The sequence below is a fragment of the Muscardinus avellanarius genome (genome assembly GCF_963383645.1).
Source record: "Muscardinus avellanarius genome assembly, chromosome: 16".
NCBI classification, from domain to species: domain Eukaryota; kingdom Metazoa; phylum Chordata; class Mammalia; order Rodentia; family Gliridae; genus Muscardinus; species Muscardinus avellanarius.
The window spans coordinates 28,138,659-28,158,246 of NC_137802.1; the positions used below are offsets into that span (position 1 = coordinate 28,138,659).

Here is a 19,588-nt window from a genome sequence, read left to right on the forward strand (position 1 = left end):
TTAAAATCCCAGTACTCTAGAGGCTGAGACAGGAGGATTGAAGGATTGAGGACATTCTCAGCAAGAAGTGAGACTGTCATCCTAGTGAGACCTGTTTCAAAATTAAAATAGGGCTGGGGGTACAGCTCTGAGGTAGAATGCCAGTGGGTTAAATTCCCAAAACCAATAAAAAAATTTTAAATAAAAGTAAAAAATAATTTAATAAAATACTTAGATTGTAATTGGGTATGGGTGCATGCTTTTAATCTCAGTACTTGGGAAGGCAGAGACAAGAGGATCACAGCTTCGTGGTCAATCTCAGTAACTTAAACAGATCCTCAGCAAATTAGACCCTATTTAAAAAGAAAGTAATAAAATGGGGTTGGGGGTATATCTCAGAGATAGAACACCTCTGTGTTTGATTCCCAGCAACACTCACACATGCACGCACACACATCTAGATTGTTATCATCTAAGGAAAATAAGAACATACACCCTAGAATGATCCTTATTGCTCTGTAACTACTATTTACTTTCATTTTTTTCATTAGTAAATATCTTCAGGAATCATTACTGCTTTCCTTTCCCCACCATCTGTTCTCAAGGCCTCTGTAATCTGGATTCTGTGTATATCACACAGAAAAGTTAGAATGGCTCCTGATGAACAAATAAGCGTGTTCTCTTTTGCAGTTTAAAGGTATTACCAAATCCCATTGGTGTTTCTATTTATTGTATTCCATCCTAATGTTTTTTCCATTGTTAAGAGCTTTTTTTTTTTTTTTTTTTTTTTTTGTGGTACTGGGGGTGGAACCCAGGGGCTTTCTATCTCTGGGCTATACTCCCAGACCTATTTTATATTTTATTTGGAGATAGGATCTCACTAAGTTGCTGAGAGCCTCACTAAGTAGCTGAGGCTGGCTTCGAACCTGTGCAGTCTTCCTGTCTTAGCCTCCCAATTGCAGGGATTGCAAGCGTGTGCCACCACGCCCGTTAGAGCTATTTTTCAAAACCAAAGGGATCACTAGTTCTTCCTTTTCCATTGCTTCTAAAAATGAAAGTGAAAATGGCATGTTGAAAGAGTAAATTACAGATCTGTATCAGATTTATAGTTGTATATTTCACTCCTAATTAAAAGTATAAAGTAATGGTTCTATATCATTTATTAGGATGGTTAAATTTCCATTGCTATAAAATAGTCAACAGTTTTGAATGGATTCAGCTATCCTTCAAAATTTTCTTTTGCAAAGTAGGAAGGGAAATCTTTATAGATAGGATGCTGAAGCACTATCTGACCTCATTTGGTGATCCATTTTTTTTCTCTTCAGTGGCATTTCTGTGGTTTTGCTTTTACATTTGTGAATTCTCTGTGTGTAGGGGGGTATCTTTTTAGGTATACACAAGTATTTGGATGTAATAATTAACGGTAAAAACATAGTCATGGGCTAAAATAACACTTAAGAATGAAAAAATCAAATATTTTATAAATTGCTGTAGTAGTTTTCACTGTTAATTTTTAAAGTTTAGGCTGTTTTATTCCAGAGTATTAAAGTGACAAAAATTTCTGTTTTCTTTAGCTTGTCAGCTCATTTGCAGCTTACATTTACTGGTTTCTTCCACAAAAACGGTATGTACTTTAAATATTTGGCATTCTAAGAGCAAAATATCTTTATGAATTTTAAAAGATTTTTTTTTTTTTATTGCGGGTCTGGGAATGGAACCCAGAGCTACACCCCCTGCCCTATTTTTTATTCTTTATTTTGAAACAGGGTCTCACTAAGTTGCAGAGGGCCTTACTAAGTAGCTGAGGCTGTCTGCAAACTCCTATCCTCAGTTCTCAGCCTACCGAATGTTGGGATTACAAGTGTGCACCACTACACCCGGCTTCTAAAATATAGACTTTTTGGTGTTAATATATAAAATTATATTTAATAACAAGTATGTTGATTCTGAATTTTAGGGTTGAAGTCTTTTTTTTTAACAGCACTGGGAATTAAACTCAGGGCCTCATGAAGTTAGGCAAACACTTTATCACTGAGCTGCACTCTCACTCTTTTGTTGTTGTTGTTAATACTTGTTATTGATCCTAGGGACATTCTACCTTTGAAGTCTACTACTACCTCTATTTTATTTTATTTTGAAATAGAGGTTCACTAAGTTGTTGAGATTGGCCTCAAACCATCAGTCTTTCTGTCTTGGCTTTTCAAGTACTGAGTTTACAAGCATGTGCCACAGTGTCTGGTTCACCCCAGCCTCCCTATATTTTATTTTTAATATTTATTTATTTATTTTTATGTTACTGGGGATGGAGAATTTGAGCTACACCTCCAGTCCTATTTTTTATTCTATATTTTGAAACAGGGTCTCACTGAGTTGCAAAGGGCCTTACTAAGTAGCTGAGGCTGTCCATGAACCATGAACCTCCTGTCTCAGCCTCCCAATGCTGGGATTACAAGTGTGTACCACCATGCTCAGCTATTTTTACTTTTGAAGCAGGGTCTCACTGAGTTGTGGAGGACTTTATTAAGTAGTTGAGGAATGCTGGGAACCTGTGCTCCTGTCTTGTTTTCTTTTTTTCTTTTTTCTTGCAGTACTAGGGATGGAACGCAGGGGTATTCTATCTCCAAGCTATACCCTCAACCCTATTTTTTATTTTTTATTTTGAAACATGGTCTCCCTGAGTTGCGAAGGACCTCACTAAATAGTAGCTGAGGCTATCCACAAACTATGATCCTCCTGTCTCAGCCTCCCAAATGCTGGGATTACAAGCATGTGCCACCAAGCCTGGCTTTACCTTTTAATACACATTTTTAAACTTTTTTTTTTTGAGGGTCTGGGGATGAAACCCAGGGGCATTTGACCTCCGAGCTACACCTCCTGCCCTATTTTGTATTCCTTATATTGAAACCGGGTCTCACTGAGTTGCAGAGGACCTCACTAAGTAGCTGAGGCTGTCCGCGAACCGCGATCCTCCGGTCTCAGCCTCCCGAATGCTGGGATTATAAATGTGAGCCACCACGCCTGGCTCACATTTTTTAACTTTTAACTCATGAAGGCTGGTGGTAAACTTTTTTTTTTTTTTTTTTTTGAGGTACTTGGGATGACACCCAGAGCCATTCTACCTCCAAGCTACACCCCCAACCCTATTTTTAAATTCTTTATTTGGAAACGATCTCAGTAAGCTGCAGAAGGCCTCACTAAGTAGCTGAGGCTGTCCGCGAACCACGATCCTCTTGTCTTAGCCTCCCAAATGCTGGGATTACAAGCGTGCATTACCACACCCAGATAGTGAACATTTTAATTAATTGCTTTAAAATGGATTGGTCGCCCGGCGTAGTGGCACATGTTGTAATCCAAGTAGGGAGGCAGAGACAGGATTGTAGGTTTGAAGCCAGCATGGACAACTTAGTGAGGCCCTCCACAACTTTAGAGAGACCCTATTGCCAAATAAATAAAATTGGGCTGGTGGTTTAGTTCAGAGGAAGAATGCTTCTGGGATCAATCCCCAGTGCAAAAAAAAAAAAAAAAAAAAAACTAGAATAGCTAAAGTATGCATAACTGTTTTGAAATATTCTTATTGCACTGTGTGTGTGTGTTTGTTGGTGAGGTTACTGGGAATATAACATAGGGGAATTCTACCTCTGAGCTATACCCTCAGCATCCTGTCTTAGCCTTCCAAGTATTGGGATACTTTTTTTTTTTAACAGTTCTATGGATTGAATTCATGGGGATTCTACCTCTGATCTATACCCTTAGCCCCATTTTTTTATTTTTTTATTTGAAATAGAGTCTCACTGAGTTTTAGAGCGCCTCACAAGTACCTGAGCCTTGCTGCAAACCTGCGATCCTCCTGTCTCAGCCTCCCAAGTACTAGGATTACAAGTGTACACCACTATGCATGGCATTTCTTTTATTTGGTACTAAGGATTGAACTCAGGGGCATTCTACCTCTGAGCTACACTCCCAGGCCGTATTTTTTTTTTTTTTTTTTTTGAAAACATGGTTTCACTAGGTGGGTGACAGTACCATCACACTAGCTGAGATGCATCATTTTTTAAAAACAGTAATGAAACAATTTAAGAATTTAACTACTACAACCAGTGGGCTACTACAAATATGGTAGGTATTATACAAAAGTTATAACTGGGCATGGGATGTACACTTATAATTACAGTACTTGAGAGGCTTAGACGGGATCATAAATTGAAAGCCAGCCTCAGCTACCTAGAGAGGTCATCTGCAACTTAGTGAGACTCTGTTTCAAAATAAAGAATAAAAATTAGGGCTGGAGATGTAGCTCAGAGGTAGGTTAAATACCCAGTTCTGCAAACAAAACAAAACAAAAAACACCCCAATAAAATGAAGTTATGTAGTATTTTGTTATTTCTGGAAAAGTTGAAAGCATTTTGGCACCAGGTGTGGTGTCACACACTTGTAATCCCAGTACTTGGGAGGCTGAGACAGGTAAGGCTCTGTTTCCAAACAAAATATAATATAAAATAGGACTGGGAGTGTAGCCCAGAGGTAGAAGGACCCTAGGTTCCACCCACCAAAACAAAAGAAAGAAAGAAAACATGTTGGGAAAGTTACAGTTGTTTTAGAAATTGATACGGTATCTGTGCTTAGTGGTACATGCCTATAATATTAATACTAGGAGTTTGAGGCAGGAGGATAGCAGGTTCAAGAACAGCCTCAGCAAGTAGTGAGACCTAATGAGACTGTTTCTTTTCCTCCTTCTCTCTTTCTTTCCGTTCGTTCGTTCCTTCCTTCCTTTTTGTGGCACTGGGAATGGAACTCAGGTATTCTACCTCCAAGCTACACCCTCAGTCCTGTTTATTTATTGTGTGTTTGGTGGGGGGTGCTGGGGGTGGAACCCAGGGGCTTTAAAACAAGGTCTCACTGAGCTGCAAATGGCCGCACTAAGTATCTGAGGCTGTCTGTGAACCATGATTCTCCTGTCTCACCTCCCAAATGCTGGGATTACAAGTGTGCTCCACCATGCCCAGCTATTGTTTATTCTTTAATTTGAATGAAAGTCTTACTAAGTTGGAGAGGACCTCACTAAGGATCTGAGGCTGGTTGCAAACTTGCAATCCTCCTGTCTTAACCTTCCAAGTACAGAAATTACAAGTGTGCATCACTACGCCCAGCTGAGACTCTGTTTCAAAATAAAATATAAAGTAGGGCTGAGAATGTAGTTCAGAGGTTTAATTCTCAGCACATATTTGTGGGCGTTCGTGTGTACATACATACATACATACATACATACATACATACATACAGTGAAAACAGATAAGATTCTTTTTGGCTTGTCATAAATTTATTTACATATCCTCTAGTTATTCAGTGGAAAAAGACCTTTATTATAGACATGCTAGGATAGTCCTTGAGTACTGTTCAGTAAGAGACAAAGTTTAAGAGGCTACAGGTTTATTTATTTCGGTACTGGGTGTGGAACCCAGGAGTATTTTACCTCTGAACTACACCCCCAGCTCTATTTTATTGTATTTTGGAACAGATTCTCACTATGTTGTAGAGGGCCTCTCTATGTTTCTGAGGCTGGCCATGATCCTGCAGTCTTGTCTCAGCCTCCAAAGTACTGTGATTACAAGTGTGTGTCACCATGACCGTCCAGGGGCTATGGTTTTATAGCTCTCTGGTAAAGTTCTTCCTTAGCAGATAACTGGTTATGCTTTTTATGTTAGAAACTTTGACATCTGATCATTTCTGTGTTGCCAGTTCATGTAACTTTTAGTTTTACCTTATATATGGCCCTTATTTTATATAGAAATAATGTAAATAGTGCTTCTTTTGGAGTTTTTTCTCCTAAATTATAATTGTAAGCCTGGCATGGTGGCACATACCTGTAGTATCAATATTTTGGAGGCTGAGATAGGAAAATCGCCGGTTCGAAATCAGCAGATTCAAGACTGGTATCAGTAACTTAGGGAGGCCCTCTGCAACTTAGAGAGATCCTCTTTAAAAAAAAAAAAAAAAAAAAAAAAGGCCTGGGATATAGGTCAGAGGTATCAGACTCCAGTACCACCAAAAAAAAAAAAAAATAGTTTTTAGCTAGGCCTAGCCTAGCGGCATATGCCTATAATCCCAGCTACTGGGGGAGCCAAGGCAGGGGAAAATTCAGAACCAGCCTCAGAAACTTACGGAGACCCTTCTTCAAAATAAAAAGTAAGTAGGTATTAGTGGTACATGCTTGTAATCACAGTACTTGGGAGGCCAAAACAGAAGGATCACAGATTTGAGACCATCCTCAGCAACTTATAAAGACCCTGTTTCAAATTTAAAAATAAAAAGGACTGGAGAGTGTATATCTCACAGGTAAAATGCTAAATGCCAGTTCTACCTGGGCTTAATTCCTGGTACCACAGAAAATAAAATAAAGTGGTTGGGATGTAGCTCAATGGTAAAGTGGCTTTGGGCTCAGTACTGGGGTGCAGGAGGAGCTCTATCTCTCATAAGTTTAATATTTTTTGAGATTCATTTAAATTCTCTTTGGCCACAAGTTTTCAGTTGCTATCTCTGTTCAGTCATAACAAAACATTTGTAATAGTAGCCACTTTGTGTATCTTCAATTTTCTAATAATAGATTTTGAAAGGAGAAAAATATTATTTTGTTCATGGTTGTCTCCCTAGAACTATTTCCTTCATGATTCTGCTAAGAAATTGTATTTATCAAAATTACTTTTATTAGCAGTTTGTTAGGTTCTTTTATTGTCATAAATATTAAATGTTCGAATCAGGAGCAATCGGTAAATGTTTTTTTAGTATAAATTAAAATGATTGAGCTTAGTTGAAATGAAATCAATGTCTTAAGACAGGTTTATTGAAATTACGATATTAAAACACTTTATTTTTTTGAGGAACTGGGGAAAGAGCCCACAGGCATTCTACTTTTTGAGCTACATCTCAGCCCTATTTTTATTCTTTATTTTTGAAACAGGGTCTCACTAATGGTTGTGGAGGACCTTACTAAGTACCTGAGGCTGACCATAAACCCACTGTCCTTTTGTCTCAGCCTCCTGAGTCCTGGGATTATAAGTGTGTGCCACTTTGCCCAGATAAAAACACTTTTAAGAGCTTACTGTAGGGCAGGCATGGTGACATGTGCCTGTATTTTCACTACTTAAAATGCTGAGACAAGAGGATCACAGGTTCAAGGCCAGCCTCAGCAACTTAGCCTCTCAGTAACCTAGAGAGGTCTTGTTTTTTTGTTTGTTTGTTTATAAAAGAGGGCTGAAATCATAGCTTGGAGATAGAATGCCTCTGAGTTCAACCTCCAGTACCCAAAAAAAAGTATATTGCAAATTTGGAACTGATTTAGGAAATGAAGAATGAGTAAACATTTGATAAGTCTTGATTATAGGAAATCTTTATTGTTTGAAATTCTCAGACTACTTAGGAAAGTGAACATTAAATTTATAGTATTGATTTTGTATTTAGATAAACCATCACAAAACTCAGAAAATGAACAAAATTCTGTTACCCTGGAAGTCCTGCTTGTCAAAGTTTGCCACAAAAAAAGAAAGGTAATGTATATAATTCTGGTAGATTTAGGTGGAACTATTTTCTTGATTGAACTTGCTAATAGATTTATAGTAAATGATGATTACATTATAACTCTTAGTCACTTTTGCCAACCTTTCATATCTCTTTTTTTCTAGTCTGAATAGATGTCTATACAAACTTTTCTTATAAGAGTGGTGATAACCGGGCATGGGGGGTACATGCCTGTGGTCCCAGTACTTGAAAGGATAGGACAAGAGGGTTGTAGGTTTGAGGATAACTTCTTCTATTTAGCAAGATTCTCAGCAACCTAGCAAGATCCTGTTTCAAAACAAAAAATAAGGAGGACTGAGTGTGTAGTTTGGAGGTAGAATACCCCTGAGTTTACTCTTCAGTACCAAAAAAAGAGTCTGGAGTTGAAGGGAAGAACCTATGTTTTAGCATTCTCTGATATTCAGTTGCCTTGCTATCATTTCAGTTCTCTTAAGTACTCATTAAAATTTTAGATAAGGATTCAGATGTTTTTCTTCCCCAAAGGATTATGTCTTACAGCACTAATCTCAGGCAAAGAAATTTGTTGTGGGCATTATCAGCCATTAACTTATTAATACATTGCTTTAACTTTTTATTTAGAAGATGAAATCATTTCACCATAGAAACACATGTCATAATGGTTAAGTTTCCTGGGCAACCAACCCAAGCCAACAGATGTACTTTTAGCTCCTTCAAATACTTGAGTCAGAACTTTAAGAGAAACAGGAATTGACCTATATAGAGATTCTCTGCTTATGTTCTGCCAAGATTTAAGGTTATAAGGGGCTTTAAAACTGCTAGATCTTTGCTAGGCAGCAGTATAACTATAAATCAAAAAGTTTGAAGCCTGAGGTGGTGCATGCCTGTAATCCCAGGTACTTGAGAGGCTGAGACAGGAGGATCACAGGTTCCAGCAAGTAGTGAGACTTTTCATCAACCTAGTGACACCGTATTTCAGAATAAAAATAAAACAGGGCTAAGAATATAGCTCAAAGGTAGGATGTTCCTGGGTTCAATCTCAGTACCTAAAAAAGGAAAAGTTTGCTGGGCATGATGTTACATGTGTAATCAGAACTTGGGAGGCTAGAATAAGAGGATCACAGGTTCAAGGCCAGCCTGAACCACTTAGTGAAACTATTTTGAAGTTAGATTGGGGGTATAGGTTGGAAGTGTAACAAGCTTTAGTTTATTACTTAGAAGGTGATCACTATTGCTTTCGTTAAAAAAAAACTATTTTTCCTGTGTTTTGTACTGTGAATTGAACCCAGGGGCATTCTACCTCTGAGCTATAACTCCAGCCCTATTTTTTATTTTGAAACAGGGTCTCACTAAGTTTTGGAGGGCCTAAGTAGCTGAGGCTGGCCGCAAACTTATGATCCTCCTGTTTCAGTCTCCCAAGTACTGAGATTACAAGTGTGCATCAGTTCCAGCTTAAAGAACATTATAATACATGTAATTACTGTTTCATAGTGTTGACTATGAGATATGATGCCTATTTTGAAGAGGGTGTGGCTGAACCTAGGGTCATTTTACCTCAGCTATACACCCAGGTGTTTCTAGTTTTTATTTTTAATTTAATTTTAATTTTTAGTTTTTGGTTTTGGGGATTGAATCTTGGGGAACTCCATCACTGAGCAACACCTTCAACCCAATTTTATTTTTCATTTTTAAACAGGGTCTTGCTAAGTCACTAAGCATTTCCCTACTTTTCTGAGGCTGTTCTCAAACCTGTGATCCTCCTTTCTCAGCCTTCTAGGTACTAGGAGTATAGGCTTATGCCACCAAGTCTGACTCAAGAATGATTTTGTTTGTTTGTTTGTTTGTTTTGGTGGTACTGGGGTTCCTGGAAACCCTTCTACCTCTAGGCTACACTCCTAGACCTATTTTATATTTTTATTTGGAAACAGGGTCTCTTATGCCAGTGGGGCTGGCTTCAAACCAGCGCAATCCTCCTGTCTCTGCCTCCCAAGCGCAGGGATTACAAGTGTGGGACACCACTTCTGGCCTTAAGAATGACTTTTAATTCTATGTTTCATTTTTTTTTGCAACGCTAGGGATAGAAAATAGGGTTTATACAGTCTAGGAAAGTAGCACTGAGCTAGACATCCCTCACCCCCAGCCCTTAATTCAGTGTAACATTTTTGTTTGTGTGGTACCAGAAATTAAACCAAGTTACACCTTCAGCCTTTTTTTTTTTTTTTTTTTTTTTTTGCGGTACTGGGAATGCAAGGGCATTGTACCTCCGAACTACACCCCCAGCCCTGTTTTTTAGTCTTTTAGTTTTGAAATAGGGTCTCACTTATAGCTGAGGCTGGCCATGAACCGTGATTCTTACGTCTCAACATCTCAAATGCTGGGATTACAAGCATGGGCCACTACACTCAGCTTCTAGCCCAATTTTTTAAATTTTTATTTTTAAACAAGATCTCATTAGATTGATGAGAGTCTCACTACTTGCTGAGGCTGTCCTTGAACCTGGGATCTTTCTGTCTCAGCCTCCCAAGTACTGGGATTACATTATGTGCACCACAGTGCCTGGCTTTAATTTCTTGTTTGTAATATAAAATTATTTCAGATGATCATCAGCTATATACTGGAAATATTGTATCATTTTTATGTTAGATAAATTTCAGTTGATTTAATGTTTCCAATATAATCCTACAGTTTCATCTGTGCTTCACAATTTTCAGAACTTTGATTATTTAAACCTATGATTTGATAATCATGGTCTATATGATGTTTTCTGTAACTGTGATTAGAAATGTTATAGTTTTTATTATTGTCTATGTATAAGTGTAATTTAATAATCTTTACTTTTACAGGATGTAAGTTGTCCAATAAGGCAAGTTCCTACTGGTAAAAAGCAGGTGCCTTTGAATCCCGACCTCAATCAAACAAAACCTGGAAATTTCCCGTCCCTTGCAGTGTCCAGTAATGAATTTGAACCTAGTAACAGCCATATGGTGAAGTCTTACTCATTGCTATTTAGAGTTACTCGTCCGGGAAGAAGAGAATTTAATGGAATGATTAATGGAGAAACCAATGAAAATATTGGTAATTTTTATTTCAGTAATTTTACTACATTTTATCTTTGGAGATTTAGGCGATAAAAATGATTCAACCAGTATTCTTTCATAGTATTCATAGTTGTTTATAAGATATTTTTATTTATTTTCAAGTTAAAAAACTTTTTAAAACTCTAAAAAGAAATAGAACCGAGCATGGTGGCACATGCTTGTAATCCCAGTACTTGGGGTGCTGAGAAGGGAGGACTGCAGTTCCTAGACAACCTCAGCTATTTAATGAGGTCTTTTGCAACTTAGTGAGACCTTGTTTCAAAATAAAGATAAGTATTTGGGAGGCTGAGATAGGAGGATTGCAGTTCGGGCCAGCATCAGCTACTTAGTGAGGCCCTCTGCAACTTAGTGAGATCCTGTTTCAAAATAAAGAATAAAAAAATAGGGCTGGGGGTGTAGCTCGGAGGTAAAATGCTACTGGATACAATCCCCAGAACCATAAAATATTTTTTTTCATAGTTGGAAGGATTATGATAAAGACCAGTGTTTTAAACTAGTCTCTTAGAAAACAATGAATTTATTTACCCATCCCAACTTTTGTCAGACATAAAACAACAGTTGACATGCACAATGGCATATGCATATAATCCCTGTACTTGGGAGGGTGAGAGAGGATGATAATAAGTTTGTGACCAGCCTCAGCAACATAGTGAGACCCTCTGCAACTTAGACCATGTTTTAAAAAATAAAAAAGACTGGGTGTGTATCTTAGAGGTAGAATGCCTCTGGGTTCAATCTCTATTACCACAGAGGGGAAAAAACAGTTGAAAGTTGTTTTTTTTGTTGTTTGTTTGTTTTTTTTTGTTTGTTTGTTTTTGTTTTGTTTTGTTTTTTTTGGTGGCACTGGGGTTCCTGGAAGCCCTTCTACCTCCGGGGTACACTCCCAGATCTATTTTATATTTTTTTATTTGGAAACAGGGTCTCTTAAGCCAGCGAGGCTGGCTCCGAACTAGCGTGGTCCTCCTGTCTCCGCCTCCCAAGTGCGGGGATTACAAGCGTGTGCCACCATGCCCGGCTTATTCTTTATTTTGAAACAGGGTCTCACTGAGTTGTGGAGGGCCTCAATAAGTAGCTAAGGCTGTCCGCGAACCACAGTCTTTTGATCTCAGCCTCCCAAATGCTGGGATTGCAAGCATGCGCCACCATGCCAAGCTCTATTTAGACTACTAAGATTAAACATAAACTTTTTTTTTTTTTTTAAATGGGGTCTTACTTTGTTGCCCAGGCTGGCCTTCAGCTCCAGGGCTCAAATGATCCTTCTGACTCAGTGTCCTGAGTGTTGGTACTTATTATCATTTGCCACTTCATCCACCTTGAATATGAACATTACACTTGTCATGTATTTATCCCTCTACCCTCCCCTCTATTCTTTCAACAATTCAATTTCATCCTTTTATGTAATCGTTCAGTGAACATAGGCATTGGGCTGTAAAGATGATTAGATCATCCAGTCCTATTTTTTTTAAAAGGTTCAAAACCTTGGGTTAGGGAGATAAGAAATAAGTAATTGGGATAAAATAATGAGTGCTCTATTAGAGGTATATGAAGTTCATTGGAAGCATCTTAGAAGAAATAATCTTTTAAGTCTTGAAGTATCCTTTGAATTTCTTGAAAAGGAACACTGGGTGAGAAGACTTTGCTTAGTAAAGAAAATTTATTCCAAACAAATTAGCACTTGCATAGATAAGAGGTTCGTGTACATGAGTATCATTTGGTAGAAAATGCAAAAGTTTAAGCCAAGCGTGGTGATGCATGCTTGTAATTCCAGTAATAGTGAGGCTGACACAGGAGGATCACAGGTTTGTGGACAGCCTCGGTAACTTAAGTTCTAAGCAACCTAGTGAAACCCTGTTTCAAAATAAAAAAATAAAATAGGCCTGGGCATGTAGCTCAGAGGTAGAATTCCCCAGGGTCCAATCTCCAGTATCAAACATGTGCCAATAAAATGCAAACTTAGAAAGAACATATTTTATACTATCTTAGACAAAAGGCTGAGAAGCATTTGAAGAGCAAGTTTGTTCTGAATATTGTAACTATTATAATTGGCACCTCATTTAGGATTAACGTAGCATGTTTTATATTATGTGACTATATATCATAAATAACAGATTTTTGTTTGAATATTTGACTTATGAAAAATGTTTGTTAAACTCAGATGTCAATGAAGAACTTCCAGCCAGAAGGAAACGAAATCGTGAAGATGGGGAGAAGACATTTGTTGCACAAATGACAGTATTTGATAAAAACAGGTAACATAGATACTTCCATAATGACCTACAAATATTTTCATTCTGAAGCAGGATATAACAGTGATACTATTCCTTTTTATTCTTTTTTTTTTTCTTTTCCTATTTCTTTTTTTGCGATACTGGGGATGTAACCCAGGGACATTCTACCTCCAAGCTACACCCTGCTCAATTTTTTTTTTTTTTTTTTTTAATTTTGCAACAGGATCTCACTGAGTTGCAAAGGGCCTCACTAAATAGTAGTTGAGGCTGTCCACAATCGGTGATCCTCCTGTCTCAGCTTCCCAAATGCTGGGATTACAAGCGTGTGTTGCCACACCCCCTTTTTATTCTTAATAGAAAAACAAATTTGCAAATACTGAATTTCTTTATCACAGAACAGAATAAGCACAGATAGGAACTATTTGAATGATTCAGTTAATGATTGTTTATTCCACTCCTGCCTTGGTGGCACACACCTATAATCCCAGTACTTGTTAGATTGAGACAGGAGGATCACAAGTTCACGACAGCCTCAGTAACATAGACCTTGTTTCCAATTAAGAAATCAAATAGGGCTAGGGTTTATCTCAGAGGTAGAATGCTTCTGGGTCCAGTCTCCTCAGTAGCATACACACACATGTATACACACTCAGACACAGAAATTTACTTTTTCTGCAGTTATTTTTGAGAGTCTGCCATTAGGCAGCTCAACTTTTTTTTTTTTTTTTTTTTTTTGGTGGTACTTGGGTTGAAACCCAGGGGCATTCTACCTCTGAGCTACACTCCCATTTCTATTTTTTATTCTTTATTTTGAGACAGGGTCTCACTGAGTTGCAAAGGACCTCACTAAGTGTCTGAGGCTGTCCACAAACCAATTGTGATCCTCCTGTCTCAGCCTCCCGAAAGTTGAATGCTGGAATTACAAGCGCCGTGCTTCTATTTCTTATTCTTTATTTTGAAATAGGGTCTCATTGAGTTGCAAAGGGCATCACTAAGTAGCTGAGGCTAGCCACAAACCACGATCCTCCTGTCTCAGCCTTTTGATTGCTGGGATTACAAGGGTGTGGCACTATACCTGGCTAGCCACTTTTATTTTATGGGGAAAAAGTATCAAGAAGAATCTGGGAGAACTTTTTCTCAAGTTTTGTGTGTGTCTGTATGTGTTGTACTAGGGATTGAACCCAGAGCCTCCAAGCTACATCTGCAACCCATTTTATTTTTCTGAAACAGTCCCAAGAGATTGCTGAAGCTATCCTTGAACTTGTGATCCTTTTGTTTCAGGCTTCCAAGTACTAGGATTACAGGCATGTGCCATCATGCCCAGCTTGCTCATGTTTTAATTTTGAAAATTACGAAAACAATTGAAAAGTTGAGGAAAATAACATTTGTTTTGGTACTGGTCATTGAACCCAGGGACATTCTACTAACTCTGAGTTAAACTGCAGTCGTGTGTGTGTATGTGTGTGTGTGTTTTACTGGGGATGTAACCCCGGGGCATTCTACCTTCAAGCTACACCCCCAGACCTATTTTTTATTCTTTATTTTGAAAAAGGGTTTCACTGAGTTGCAAAGGGCCTTACTAAGTAGTAGCTGAGGCTGTCCTCAGAAAGCAATCCTCCTGTCTCAGCCTCTGAAATGCTGGGAGTACAAGCATGCGCCACCACATCCGGCTGTCACTCCAGTCCTTTTTATTGTTTTGTCTTTTAATATCCATGATAAATTGCTGAGAGTCTTTCTAAGTTTCTGATGCTGACTTTCAACCTGCTATCCTGTCCAGCCTCACAAGTACTGAATTTTACTGGTGTACTCCACCACACCCTGATGAATAACACATTTAACACCAATAAGTCCTTCACCTAGATTTATCCATTGTTTACATTTGTGAGTATATTATTTTTGTGCTGAATCACTTGAAAGTTTATTCATCTTGACTTACATCTTTTATGCTAAGAACATACTTTCCTACATAACCACTATTTACCTATTGTAATTAGGAAAATTATTATTTTTTTGGTGGGTACTAGGGATTGAATTCAGGGACATTCTTATCTGAGTTACATCCCCAGCACCACTTTATTTGTTTATTTATTTTGCGGTACTGGGTATTGAACCCAGAGGCTTTCTACCTCCCAGCCCTATTTTTTATTTATTTTGAAATAAGGTCTCATGCCGGGCGTGGTGGCGCATGCTTGTAATCCCAGTGCTTGGGAGGCTGAGATAGGAGGAGTACACAGGTTCAAAGCCAGCCTCAGCTACTTAGTGAGGCTGTCAGCAATTTAGTGAGACCCTGTTTTCAAATAAAATATAAATAGGTCTAGGAGTATAGCCCGGAGGTAGAAAGCCCCTGGGTTCCATACCCCAGTACCACCAAAAAAAAAGAAATAAGGTCTCACTCATTTGCAGAGGGTCTCAGTAAATAGCTGAGACTGGCTTTAAACATGTGATCCTCCTGTCTCAATCTCCCAAGTACTGGAATTACAAATGTGTCAACTATTTTTGTTTTGAAACAGGGTCTAAGTTGTAGAGGGTCTTACTAAATTGTATAGGCTTTTCTCAAGTTTGTGATCCTTTTGTCTAAGTCTCTCAAATATTAGGATATAGGCATGTACCACCGTGCCCAACTTTTTTGTTGTTCTTGAGATGGGGCCTCACACTTGTTGTCCAGACTGTCCTCAAACTCCCAGGGTCAAGTGATTCTTCTCCCTCAGCCTCACAAGTAGTTGGAAATACAGGCACATGCCACCAAACCTGACATTGCAATTTTTGAAATTAAAGTCCTAGCTGGCTGTCATAGCACATGCCTGTAGTGATGCCAGTACTTTGGAGGCTGAGACAGAAGAATGATAGGTGCCAAGCCAGCTTCAGCAATTTAGAGAGACATTTAGCAAATTAGTAGAACTCTGATTCAAAATAAAAAAGAATAAAATTGACCTGGGGAGAGTCTAGTTCAGTATTAGAAAGCCTCTGGTTTAATCTCCAGTACAAAAAAAGAAATTATAGGCTAATAGTTTTGTAATATATCTTTTTTTTGTAAAATATCTTTGTAATTATTTTTCTAGAATTATATTCACCTTAAAACATTCTTGAGATAAAACATTTTTAAGCAGAGATACTAGTGATTACAGACACGCGGTAGTATTAGTTATGTTTGGTCATTTGGTTATGGTATTGTACAACATATTTCTCACTTGGCACCAGTTCTTTTTTTCCCTTTCATTCATCTTTTTTTTTTTCCCCTGATATACATCCCCATTCCTTTTTTATTTTTATTTATTTATTTATTTTTTTGGTGGTACTGGGGTTCCTGGAAGCCCTTCTACCTCCGGGCTACACTCCCAGTGTCGCGTCCCTCGACCAGCGATTAAGACACGACACGAAGCTCTTCTTGCAAGCCGTTTATTCAGGATACTAGTAATGGCGGAATGGTGAAGATCTGCCTCGCGCAGGGCATTATAAACATTAACTCTCCCAATCACTTCTTGCCACATCTCACTCACTCACTGGCTCACGCTCGTCAGGTCACCACCACGTCATGTGTCACGTAACCCTAGCCTCCAAATACGGAGTTGCTTCCTGCACAGCCATGTGCCAATCAAGCTCTGAGGCAGGAAGCCGGCGCCATCTTTCAATGGCGGCTCACCACATCCCAGACCTATTTTTACATTTTATTTGGAAACAGGGTCTCCTAAGCCAGCACGCATGGCTGGCTTCAAACCTGCGCGATCCTCCTGTCTCTGCCTCCCAAGCGCAGGGATTACAAGTGTGCACCACCACGCCCGGCTCCCCATTCCTTTTTTAATTTTTTGTTTTCAAATAGTCTCTCACTAGGTTGCTGAGAATGTCACTGCATTGCTGAAATTGCAATTCTCTGTGTTAGCCTCCCGAGTACTGGGATTACAGGTGTGCACCACTATGCTTGACTACAGTTTTTTTTTGTTTTTGTTTTTTGTTTTGTTTTGTTTTTTGGTGGTACTGGGGGTGGACCCCAGAGGCCTTCTACCTCTGGGCTATACTCCAGACCTATTTTATATTTTTATTTGGAAACAGGGTCTCACTAAGTTACTGAGAGCCTCACTAAGTAGCTGAGGCTGGCTTCGAACCTGTGCGATCCTCCTGTCTCAGCCTCCCAAGCGCGGGGATTACAAGCATGCGCCACCACACCCAGCAGTTAACTACATTTTTGAAACAAGATCTTGTTAAGTTACCACACATTGGCCTTAAACCTATTATCCTCCTGTCTCAGCAGTCTGAATACTAGCATTATAGGCAGTAATCTTGGCTGAGCATGGTGGCGCATGTTTGTAATCCCAGTACTAGGAAGGTGCACATTTGTACTCCCAGTACTAGTGATCACTGTTTTGCAGCCAGCCTCTGCAAATTAGTGAGACCCTGTTTCAAAATAAACAATAAAAAAAGGACTGGGGTGTTTAGCTGAAAGGTAGAATTCCCCTGGGTTCAATTCCAAGCAGTACACACACACACACACACACACACACACACACACACACACACACAAAATCAATCAATCTCTCTCTCTCTCTCTCTCTCTCTCTCTCAAAAAACAGTAATCTCTATTGGAAATACATAAACTTAGATGAATGTTCTTTTATTTTTCGTATCTTTTCTCCCAGTATTTAAACATTCATTGATGAATCTTATTTTTTATCACTATATAATAATTATTTTATTCAAATTCTTCTATTGTATTCATGTTGTTTTTCACCATTTTTTTTTTTTCTTCTACACGGGGGGGATGGAACCCAAGGGCATTCTACCTCCGAGCTATGCCCCTAGCCCTGTTTTTTATTCTTTATTTTGAAACAGGGTCTGACTGAATTGCAAAGGACTTCAGTAAGTGGCTGAGGCTGTCGGCAAACTTCATTCCTCCAGTCAGCCTCAAAAATGCTGAGATTACAAGCATGCACCACCATGCCCAGCCTGCACCATTATTCACTTTAATGCTCAAATAATCTGAAAATTGATCAGAAGGAGCCCCTCTAAGCAGGATCTTTTGTCCTTTGGGCTTTTTTTTTTTTTAAGGTTTTTTTTTTTGTGTGTGTGTGTGTGTGGTACTGGGGATGGAACTCAGGGGCATTCTACCGAGTTACATCCCCCAGCCCTATTTTTTATTCTTTATTTTGAAACAGTGTCTCGCTGAGTTGCAAAGGGCCTCACTATGAAACCGAGGCTGTCCTCAAACTGCGATCCTCCCAAATACTGGGATTACAAGCATTCCGGCTTCTTTAAGCTTTTTAAAAATTTTTCTAGAATAGTAAGGTATTTGAGGCTACTTTCTCTCTCTCTCTCTTCTCCTCTCCTCTCCTCTCCCCTCCCCTCCCCTCCCCTCCCCCCCCTCTCTTTTGCAGTACTGGGGTTGGAACTCAGGAATATTCTACCTCCAACCAACATCCCAGCCCTATTTTTTACTCTTTATTTTATTTTTATTTATTTATTTTGGTAGTACTGGGGTTTCTGGAAACACTCTACCTCCGGGCTACACTTCCAGACCTATTTTTATACTTTTTTAAAATTTGGAAACAGGGTCTCTTAAGCCAGCACGACTGGCTTCGAACCTGCATGATCCTCCTGAGGGTCTTCACCTTCCAAGCATGGGGATTACAAACCTGCGCCACCATGCCCAGCTTACTCTTTAGTTTAAAACAGGGTCTTGCTGAGTTGCAAAGGGCCTCACTAAGTACCTGAGGCTGGCTTAGAACCTTTGCAATCCTACTGTCTTAGCCTCCCAAATACTGGGATTACAATTGTGTACCCACCGCGCCTGGATTTTTTTTTTTTTTTTTTTTTTTTGTTAACAGTCTCACTAAATTGCAGAGGGCCTCACTAAGTACCTGAGGTTGCCTGGGAACCTGTGATCCTCTTGTCTCAGCCTCTGAAGTATTGTGATTATAATTGTATGCCATAGCACTCAGCTATACATGTGGTTCTTGAATAAATTAAACAAATAAGACATCTGGATTAAAAGTACTCTGAGCTGCCGGGAGTGGTAGCACACACTTGTAATTCCAGCATTTGGGTGGCTGAGGTGGGAGGATAACAGTTCGTGGACAGCCTCAGCTACTTAGTCAGGTCCTTCCCAACTCCGTGAGACCCTGTTTCAAAATAAAGAATAAAAAATAAGGCTGGAGGTATAGCTCGGGGATAGAATGCCCCTGAGTTCTATCCCCAGTACTGGGGGAAAAAAAAAGCACTGAGATGCCATCTTTTCACTTATGAGATTGACAGATCAGAAAATGTGGTAAAATGCTGTTCAGGAGGGGTGGGGGACTTCATACATTATAAGTAGGAGAAGGCACTGGATTGCAGCTATCACACATACAGTTATAAAACTAAGTATTATGTAGCCATGAAAAGCATGGTGGAAGTACCTTTTAAATAGTACTATAAGATTGTTAACATATTCCACTAAATAAATAAGGGTTTAAAAATAGATGAATAAGAGCTAGGCATGGTGGCACACCCTTGTAATCCCAGCACTTGGGAGGCTGAAACAGGAGTATTGCATACGTACGAAGCCAGCCTTAGCTACTTAGTGAGGCTCTCAGCAACTTAGACCCTGTTTCCAAATAAATTATAAAAAATAAGTCTGGACGTGTAGCCCGGAGGTAGAAAGCCCCTGGGTTCCACTTCCCAGTATTACCAAAAAAAAAAAAAAAAAAAAAAAAAAAAATTTGAGAAGTTGGGAATGGTATAAGCTTGTAATCTCAGTACTTGGGAGGCCTAGACAGGAGGATC

General features: G+C 39.0%; 1 protein-coding gene across 2 annotated transcripts in view; it reads left to right on the forward strand.

Moving 5' to 3' along the window:
- The window catches only part of SUZ12 (SUZ12 polycomb repressive complex 2 subunit), a gene marked incomplete at both ends in the record, with an annotated part of 75,500 nt that overhangs the window by 32,433 nt on the left and 23,479 nt on the right, over positions 1–19,588 (forward strand). For both annotated transcript variants that reach the window (XM_080712386.1, XM_080712387.1), the window contains 4 exons: positions 1,554–1,603; positions 7,435–7,520; positions 10,353–10,584; positions 12,763–12,856. In XM_080712386.1, coding sequence (XP_080568512.1) covers positions 1,554–1,603; positions 7,435–7,520; positions 10,353–10,584; positions 12,763–12,856 — 462 coding nt within the window. The remainder of the gene's footprint in view (positions 1–1,553; positions 1,604–7,434; positions 7,521–10,352; positions 10,585–12,762; positions 12,857–19,588) is intronic.